Source organism: Xenopus laevis, chromosome 6S (genome assembly GCF_017654675.1).
Source record: "Xenopus laevis strain J_2021 chromosome 6S, Xenopus_laevis_v10.1, whole genome shotgun sequence".
NCBI lineage: Eukaryota > Metazoa > Chordata > Amphibia > Anura > Pipidae > Xenopus > Xenopus laevis.
In genome coordinates this window covers 137,262,830-137,272,914 of record NC_054382.1, presented here as the reverse complement: position 1 = coordinate 137,272,914, position 10,085 = coordinate 137,262,830, and the positions used below count along the sequence as shown (strand labels likewise).

General features: G+C 44.1%; 1 protein-coding gene across 1 annotated transcript in view; it reads right to left on the bottom strand.

Moving 5' to 3' along the window:
• Window positions 1–1,151: 1,151 nt before the first annotated feature.
• Window positions 1,152–10,085, bottom strand: part of scrt2.S (scratch family zinc finger 2 S homeolog) — a 17,056-nt gene continuing 8,122 nt past the window's right edge. Inside the window, exon 2 of the mRNA XM_018224047.2 lies at window positions 1,152–8,800. Within this exon, the coding sequence (XP_018079536.1) occupies window positions 8,076–8,800 (725 nt within the window). The 3' untranslated portion in view covers window positions 1,152–8,075. The remainder of the gene's footprint in view (window positions 8,801–10,085) is intronic.

Here is a 10,085-nt window from a genome sequence, read left to right as displayed (position 1 = left end):
CAATAGTAACTGTATTCCCCTCCCCTCTGTCATTTCCCCTCAGCAGCAGCTCACAGCCCCCCTGTACCCCCTTTCCCAATCTTCTCCACTGTAACCAATCCCCCCATAACTGATCCCTTCCATTCCCTTTATCAGCTCAGTCGCTGTTCTCTGTACTTTCTCTATTTCATTACTGTCCCTTATATATTTATCTATAGTGATCATATCCCCCTTATATATTTATATATAGTGATCATATCCCCCTTATATATTTATATATAGTGATCATATCCCCTTATATATTTATATATAGTGATCATATCCCCCTTATATATTTATATATAGTGATCATATCCCCTTATATATTTATATATAGTGATCATATCCCCCTTATATATTTATATATAGTGATCATATCCCCTTATATATTCATATATAGTGATCATATCCCCTTATATATTTATATATAGTGATCATATCCCTTATATATTTATATATAGTGATCATATCCCCTTATATATTTATATATATAGTGATCATATCCCCTTATATATTTATATATATAGTGATCATATCTCCCTTATATATTTATATATAGTGATCATATCCCCTTATATATTTATATATAGTGATCATATCCCCTTATATATTTATATATAGTGATCATATCCCTTATATATTTATATAGTGATCATATCCCCTTATATATTATATATAATGATCATATCCCCTTATATTTATATATAGTGATCATATCCCCTTATATATTTATATATAGTGATCATATCCCCCTTATATATTTATATATAGTGATCATATCCCCTTATATATTTATATATAGTGATCATATCCCCCTTATATATTTATATATAGTGATCATATCCCCTTATATATTTATATATAGTGATCATATCCACTTATATATTTATATATAGTGATCATATCCCCTTATATATTTATATATAGTGATCATATCCCCTTTACTGTCTCTTCTGTTGCTAAGTCGCTCTTCTCTGTACTTTCTCTATATCACTAATATCCCATTTAGCACTGGGGGCATATTATAGATGGGGCATTACCAGTTCTATGCGGTGGAACCAATGGGTGCCCTGACCCCCAGTGTTTGTGTAGGCTCCACCCCTAGACTCCCCAGGAATAAGACACAGGGGCCCTTTTGCTTGAATTGTTTATTGGGAGGTGCATTAAAGGCATATTATAAGTACATTGTGCTTTCCATTCTAACAGCCCCCTCAGTATGCGCAAAATATAATCCCAACTACGTGGCCCCCCCAAGGGGAAAGGGGCTTTGGGAACTCATTAACTCCCTCAAGAAAGGTCCCCCCCCAGCCTCATATTGAAACAGCCGGAAAAAAATGGCTGCCAAATCTCCTATTTACACAGAGGCCACGAGCGATGAGCCCAGTACAAAAATCCATAAGTTCCCACTTTTTATCTTAAATAAATGCAACAAGTGCAGAAATACCTGAAGGTTTTGTGGCTCTTTCCTTGTCTGAGCAGCATCACATAGAGTGCTAGCCTTTGGGGTCAGAGAGAGGTTTCACTAGATGGAGTGGGGCTCGGTGTCTTTTTTCCATTCAGACTGGGGGCAAATGTCTTGAGCCAGGCCTTGTCATTAGATGGGGCCCTTTGTTATGTCTGGCCTCTGCAGAGAGGGGTGCTGGGAGTTGTAATTGAACAACTGTTGGAAGACAGAAGTTTGGACATCTCTGTACCCAGGGGCAGTTGGGCTGCTATCAGGGTTTCCAGCTTTAGCAGTAAATATAATCAGCCACCGGGGATGGGATGATGATATAATAGAGCAGGATGATGATGATGTAACAGGGGCAGAGCAATGACATCACAGGGCAGGAACTGGGAGGGGCCTAGATTTGCCACCTGTTAGGAATGAACCAAACATTCCAGTTAGGTGCTGTGAGTGGAGGAGGGGCCAGATATGAGCCGGATGGATTTAGGACAAGTCGACATGGCGTCTGTGTTTGTTTGGATCAGCGAGGTGTAGGCACCAGATAACATGACTTCAAAGCTTGAATATGGAGTCTAAAGTGGAGCGGTGTTACAGATAAGTAGCACATTTATTAACTCTGTGAAGATGCCACACATGTTGTTTCACTCGGCACATCGATAAAGGGAATTATTTCTGCTCTACACTGATTCACTGAGCAATAGCCGCCGGCTTCATTACTCACCGTGTGCTGGAACATTCACTCACCTCTAATCTCCTCCAACATCTAATGTTGTCCTCATATTTACTTCTCAGCCCCCCTTATAGACTCTGTCCATCCTGACTTGGCACATTTCATCTTCCCTTGGAAACAGGATCATCACAAGGGACCAAGATATTTACACATGCCCAGGATTTTATAAATCCATTACAGGTTATTTTTTACAAACTAAACAACATGGGACACTAACTGCAGTTTGGACCTATGGATACATCTGTTGAAATTTGGACACCTCAATAGACAACTTCATGGTCCTTCATTATTCATTTTTTTCTGCATTATAGTCCATGTTGATTTGCGCATTACTTGAATGAAGCTCTATAGAGTCCTATAACTAAAATAGGAGGGGACCCTTCTTTTACTTAACAGCTCTGATTGGTTTTAAGTGTTTTTACTTGTATTGTGATTCGTTGTCTAATAAACATTGCCTTTTTATTCATACACATGTTGATATAAATATTTAAGTAGCCAGTTCTAACAGCATAAATCCCTTTTCTTGTATATAACTTTAGGGGCCTAGATTTGCCACCTGTTAGGAATGAACCAAACATTCCAGTTTTTCTAGGGACCGACCAGTTTGAGTGATGTGAAACCCAAACCCAAAATGAAGCCAGTTGTGCCCCCAGCATCATAGCCTGAAAAAGGGGACTGACCCTCCTGCCTGATATTGAGGTTCTGCTTTTGATCCCCTGTCTACTGATGTCACTGCCCTGGTCCTTTGCCCAAGTTTTACCCCCAATAATGGCATCGACCCTAGTGCCTCAGGGGTAACTGGAGAAGTGAAATGGGCAGGTGGGGGTGATAGTGTAATATTTGCCTCCAATTGGTTTATCCAGTGTCCATGTCATTGTGCAAGTGGGTCACTGGGCAATATTCCATTGCAGCCCCAAGTGGTTCCCTATGTACGAGGTATTTGTTCCACCGAAACGTCGGCTTGAATAATGTGTCCCTTGTTTGTTTAGGGGCAGTATAATAATAATGGGGCAATTGTGGGGTGCAGAGGTAAATATGTGGGTGTCTGCAGCCAGTCTGAATAGGAAAGAGACAGTTTTGGGGGGCAGTGAGGTGCTCGGGCAAGGAAAGGCGCCACAGAGTAATACTCAGTAGTACTATTGTGCTGTTTTCACATTATGAAGAGTAAATAAGAGGGTTATCGCTAAATGAGAGCAATCCAAGTGCTTCCGGAAATGTCCGATTTCTCCGCATGGCTTTTCTTTCCGACGCCCCAACGACTCCGACAAAATGTGTTTCACACGAGGAATTGGCTGATTTCCATAAAAAATAAAAACTCCTCTCTGTGAATCACTGGGAGTCGGCGACTTCTCCTCTCAAACATCCGCAAAGTATTTCAAAGCTTTTTTTCATTTTTTTTTAAATCCAAAAAGTCCCTTTTTTCTTGCAAATTCTTATCTAACGTGAGCCGAGTGGCTGCAGGCAATGCATAACATGAACGATACATGGAAATATCAAAAGAACCCCCTCCCTCTGCCGGAAGGGCTGCCCACTCATTGGAGTGTTGGCAGACTAAGGGTTAAAGCTGCAGTGCATGTGACACATTGGGGAAACGCTGCTCCCATTGCTTCCAGAACTCAGACACTAATGTGACCCTTCTCTCTCTCCGTAGATCCATGTGCTGCACTAGCTCTCCTGCAGGGGGCAGCTCCGAGCTCACATATTCCCTTTCATTGGCTGTTACTGATTATTGCCTGTAATACCCCCTGCCTTGTGCCTAATAAGCTCTTACATTTTCTGCAGGGGGAGGGGCAACCCCAATGGTTTTGGGTTAAATGTTGACCTGCAGAATAAAGTGCTGTCTGGGGAATTCTAAGCACAATACGAATGGCTCTGATCTCCCTGTGTCCTGGGCCCAATATTCCCCTAGTCTCGGTGCAGGGGGGTAAATCTCTCCGTTTGGGCAATGCCCTTGGCACAATGGTCTGCAGGAGAGGCAGGTGGGTCTGGGGGTCTGGAAGCAAAGGGGGTGCCAATAATGCACTGAGAGTAGAGAGACCCCACATGCACTGCTGCCCCCCTATTCCCCAAAGCAAATAATCCCTGATATTAGAATAATGAGGCAGTACCTGATCACTCAGAATCACCGCATACCTACAAACTGCATGCATTATTATCATTATCATTATTATTATTATATGAGTATTATTATTATTATTGCTTCTTCTTCCGCTCGGGAATATATTGCAACTAAGCACTAACATTTGGCAAAAACCCCAAACCCTACAAAATTGGCATAGATTCCAGAATGTGGCATGCAAACCCCCCCCAAAGTAACGGCACACGGTGGGCTGAACCCCAGCCCCCCCTAGCCCTATCCCTAAGCTTATTATTGGTTACCCCTTTATTTCTTATTCCCATTTGCTCTTTTCACTTGTTTTGCCTAAATCTTGTGATTGTGTCCAAATAAAAAGTGGCTGAAGCTTTGGCATGAAATCCCGGTGCCTCGTCGCTCTCCCCGCGCTGCCCAGTGACAATTTGGAGGAAGAATCTGGTGACGTTGAAGATTATTGCTAAAAGCCGTGAATAAAAACACACCCCAGATCCTTATAAAACGGGTGATTCGGGCGGATGCGCTGATTGGATTTCCTGGTGCATCTCGGGGCGCATTCCGCGCAATATTAAGTGCAATTGAAAAGCAGAATCAGCGAGACACAACATGCAACAAGTCTGATTCTAAAATGCGGGCGTCAACTCTATTGCACATGGGGCACAGCCACCCTGGCACTGCCCAAATACTGACTTTCCTACAAAAAAATTCAAGTCAGATGTTTCACCCCAGGCAATGGAATTGAGCCCCCGGATGTGGAAGATTAAGAGGGAATAGGACAAGTGATATTTCATGAAATAGGGTCATGATTTTACCCTTTTGCTGCCATGGGGGGGGGGTTAAATGGGGAGGAGGGTTCTTAGATCCACTGATATGTGGAAGGGAAAACTTAAGCTTCAGTTTTATTACAGGGAGGAATAGGCAGTGGGTAAGTGGTAGGGTTGGCAGCAATGGGGCAAGAGCACATACCTGTGTCTGGAAAGACCCTTAAGTTTCAATTAATATTCACGTGTCCCCCCAGGAACCTGGAAGTGGATCAATGTCATAAATGCGAATCCATTTCCAATACTGATCTTATGGCTTCCCTTGATTCATGTGCCAACTTATTTATCTGCCCCTAACATGCCCCTTCCATTCAAAGGGGAACCCTGGTCAGGTCTGTTCATCAAGGCTGGAGAGGTCACATCTGCCATTTCCCATGATGCTCTGTCAGATACTCTGCTCCTCCCTCTCTGAGACCCCAGTGGTGAGTCCATCACTAAACCCTGTATTGTTGGGGGCTGGGGGGTTACAAGCAGTGAATGTCATGAATAGAAACATACAGGCCACACCCAAACCAGGGCTGAAATCTCATGCGGGATCACATGCACCCTTCCATGCAACCACCTCCTCCGCTGGGTCCCCAAAAGCTTGAAGCCCAAAATCTCAGCAGTCATGGTGGGAATTTGGTGCATTAGGAACAGATCATAAAAGAGCTGAATCATAATTATTGTCCCTGGGCTTTGGCACAAATAGGGTCAGACTGGGCCCCGCCAGCCCACAACCCGTCCCCTTTGCTGCTCCCCCAGACCAATGCGCTGAGGGTAAGTTTAAATTATGTGCACTGGGGGAGGGAAGGTGGTAGTGGCGGCCCCTGTAGTTGGGTGTAGGGTGCAGTGGGGGCCCCTTGGTGGGTTTGGGGTGGACCCGTTGGACCCTGCACCCACCAGTCTGACCTTATGTACAGCCCAGATGGGGGCGCTCTTCTCTTGCAGCCCTATAGGAACAGGGGAGAATTTCTACTGAAACTAATATATGAATTAACTATTTGCTAAATGAAACTTTCAATGAAGCATCTGACAGAGGAGAATCAAAAAGAGCTCGGTTCCCCCCAAACTCCTTCTGTCTATTGATTAGAGGTGAGGACATATCTGGCCAAGCATTTCCCTGTAACGAGCCAATACCATTCCACCTTGTGGGCCTGCAACTGCCCCTGATTAATACTTCCACAATAGTCCAATCTAAACTGGGCCCTATCCATGATTAATACTTGACAGAGGCAATTGTTTAACCTAAACTGGGCCTTATCCATGATTAATACTTGTACAGAGGCAATAGTTCAACCTAAACTGGACCCTATTCATGATTAATACTTGACAGAGGCAATAGTTCAACCTAAAATGGCCCTATCCACGATTAATACTTCCCCAGAGGCAATTGTTTAACCTAAACTGGGCCTTAACCATGATTAATACTTGTACAGAGGCAATAGTTCAACCTAAACTGGACCCTATTCATGATTAATACTTGACAGAGGCAATAGTTTAAAATAAACTGAGCCCTATCCATGATTAATACTTGTGCAGAGGTAATAGTCCAATCTAAACTAGGCCTTATCCATGATTAATACTTGCACAGAGGCAATAGTCCAATCTAAACTAGGCCTTATCCATGATTAATACTTGCACAGAGGCAATAGTCCAGTCTAAACTGGGCCCTATGGGTAATACTTGCTCAGTGAGGGCCGTGTCCTAAGCCTAAAGAGAACCCAATCCAAGCGTAATACTTACATAGTGGGGAAAGTGCTCTAAGTTTAAAGTGGGCCCTATCCAAGCTCAATACCAATGCAGCGAGGGTAGTGCTCTCGGCCTAAGGGATAAATAAGCCCTTTTTTAAAAAAAATCACTTAAAAGCCTCTAAAAATTGTCCAAATGATGTCGCTCTTTGCCGACACTGAGTCTTTACTAAGAGATAAGCTGAAATGTGCTGCAGAAATCATTTCCTTACCCACATGCCTAGTTAGTTTCCATTGGAGCAGAATGCACTGGGCATGTGCAGTAATCAGCTCTGTGACCGACTATAGGGGCGGAGCTTCCCAAGGCAACAAACCAGCAGCCACTTTGAAGCCTTTGTCACAAGTTGCTCTTTATCTAGAAAGAGAAGTGGCTGTAGGCAGGTTGGGGTTTGTTTATGCAGAGGCTTTTAAGTAGATTGCTGGTTGTTTTGACTTTGCTCTTTGTGATCAGGAAGTAGAAAATGGCTTTAGTTTCAGATATTAGATATAAAATCACTGTGGGATAAACTTAATGTATAGCGTTGATGAACAGACACGTACCAACCCCTTTATTGAACTGTATCCCAATGTATCTGACTCTAACATCGTGCTGATCCTACAACCTACCTACCTACATTCACAATCTTCCAGTTCCTCCATGTAGTGGGGGAGACCTGGGCCCATCAATCTCCCACCTCTCGCATTGGAACTTTTCACTAAAAGTGACCAACTGCAGGCCTTTCTGTATTCCACAGCAACTAAAAGCTAGAGAAATCGCTATGTACCCCTAGAAAACAGGCTGACCCTCGCACCCCAACCATGTGCTCCTATATAAGTAGAGGCAATATTCTCTGCATGACAGTTTTGACGTTAATACAAACATATTGGTTTAAAATATTCGGCTATTTGTCTCAACATAAACATTAACGCCAAAAGGGCCAGGGGTGAGAATGTGAACAGAAGCTCATCCCGTCTCACCCAAGTCATTAAGTAGCAATGAGGAAGAACATGAACAAGTACCCGAATTCCAATTCAAAACCTAAATAAAAAACAGGAGAGAATCCCAACATCACCCACCCACTTCCAACTTCAGCCTCTCATTAAAGGCTCCAGGCCCACAGGGGATGAAAATAACAGCACCAGATTTAGCAGGTTGGTGATCATGAAGAACTTAAGAGGTGAGTTTCTTTCCCTCAGGGGTGCTGTGATTCCAGAACTTTCTAAAAAGCTATGGTTGGGTTGTTGGGTGAAGAGCAGCTCAGTCCTCCAGGGGGCTCATTGGAGGCTCAGCTCCCTTGAAGCAGGCCGACTCGTAGTGCTTATTTAGGTAGGACTTGAGTGCGAAGGTCTTGCTGCAACGTTTGCACTTGTAGTGTTTAAAGGTCGAGTGGGTCTGCATGTGGGCACGGAGGTTGGAGCGGTCAGCAAAGGCTTTCCCACAGTGGGCACAAGCAAATGGCTTCTCCCCTGTGTGGGACCTCATGTGACCCTGAAGGAGCCACGGCCGGCTGAAGGCCTTTCCGCAGGTCTCACACTTGTGCTTGAGGTCGTGGGTGAGAAGGTGCATGGCCATGGCCGGCATGGACACATATACCTTGCCACAGGTGGAGCACTTCTTGGCCAGTTTGCTGTCCAGGCTGCGGTGAGTCTGCTTGTGCCGACTCAGGTTGGAAGACGTGGCGTAACTCTTGCCGCACTCGCTACAGCTGTGCCTCTGAATGGAGCGCCCCCCACTCAGCACCTTGCGCCGAGATCTCCCATCTGTGATAAAGAAGGCATCCACCGAGTAGCCCTCACTCACTGCTGTGTCTCCATTGATGTAGCCACCCGTGATTTCAGAACGTGGACTATCGGGGGGCTCCGAGTCCACCGCTCCATATTCACTGTGTACCGTACTGTAGAGGGTGTCGGGAGAAGGGACCTTGATGACTCCATCACTGTCTCCATCATAAACGGAAGGTGGGATGTACTCACTGATGTACCCTGAAACACACAACACATGTTTCACATTGGGTTTTACTTTTGGTAACCAAAATCTACAGCAATGACACCTATGGTGCATCTCAATGCCGGCCTCTCTCAAACAAGGATAATGGGATTTTTCAGTCCAGAAGGCAAAGATAAGGAAATGAGTAGCGCATTTCATCTGAGGCTAAGACTAACCCAAAAAAGTTTTTTAAGTATATTAATAGTAAAAAGATGCAGATTGAGAGGGTTGCTCCATTAAATAATGGTACCAGTATGGTTGTAACAGATACAGAAAAGGCAAATGTGTTAAATCAGTTCTTTTCTTCAGTGTATACAATAGAGGAGTCTGAGTTCCCAGGCTCACTTTATAGCTGCACTAATGGCTCAGCTCAATCTAGTCAGTGGCTGACTCACTATAAGATTCATAAAGTTTGATTAAAAATTAATGTGAACAAGGCGTCAGGGCCAGATGGCATACACCCCCGGGTTCTAAGAGAGCTTAGTTCAGTTTTAGACCAGCCCTTATTTCTGATTTTCTCAGATTCACTTTCATCTGGTATGGTGCCTATGGATTGGAGAAAAACTGATGTTATTCCAATATTTAAAAAGGCATTACAATCTCAGCCTGGCAATTATAGGCCAGTAAGTCTGACATCTGTGGTGGGCAAATTATTTGAAGGCTTGTTCTTGCAGCCATAACTGGAAGGTATTTGCACACTTTCACCCCTAACTGGAAGGTATTTGCACAGTCACAGCCATAACTGGAAGGTATTTGCACACTCACAGCCATAACTAGAAAGATATTTGGATACTCACAGCCATAACTGGAAGGTATTTCCAAATTTGCAGCCATAACTGGCAGGTATTTGCACACTCATGGCCATAACTGGAAGGTATTTGCACACTCACAGCCAGATAGGAAGGAGATTTTTCACATAAATGAGTGAAAAAACTGCCACTGGCTTAAGTTCTTGTGCATTTCTGCCCCTGCTGTTTAACTGTTTATGACCCCTTCACCGTATCTGTATGTAATGGCCTCTATCCCCCACCTGTTTGTGCCCAGTATCCCAGTATGTGCCTGATGTTCTCTGGTTCCCTTCCTATTCCAGTGTCAGCAGTTCCCATTCCCCCTCCCTTCCCCCAGCTCAGCACATTTGTCTGACTCTCCCCCCCATCCATTTCAGCTCCATGAGCCCCGCGCTACCAGATCTGTGACCCACTTTCTACCATTACAAACAGGTGACCCCCAAATGTCACTGACTCCTACTGCAGTAATCAGGCAGCTGCGCAGTTGTTGTGT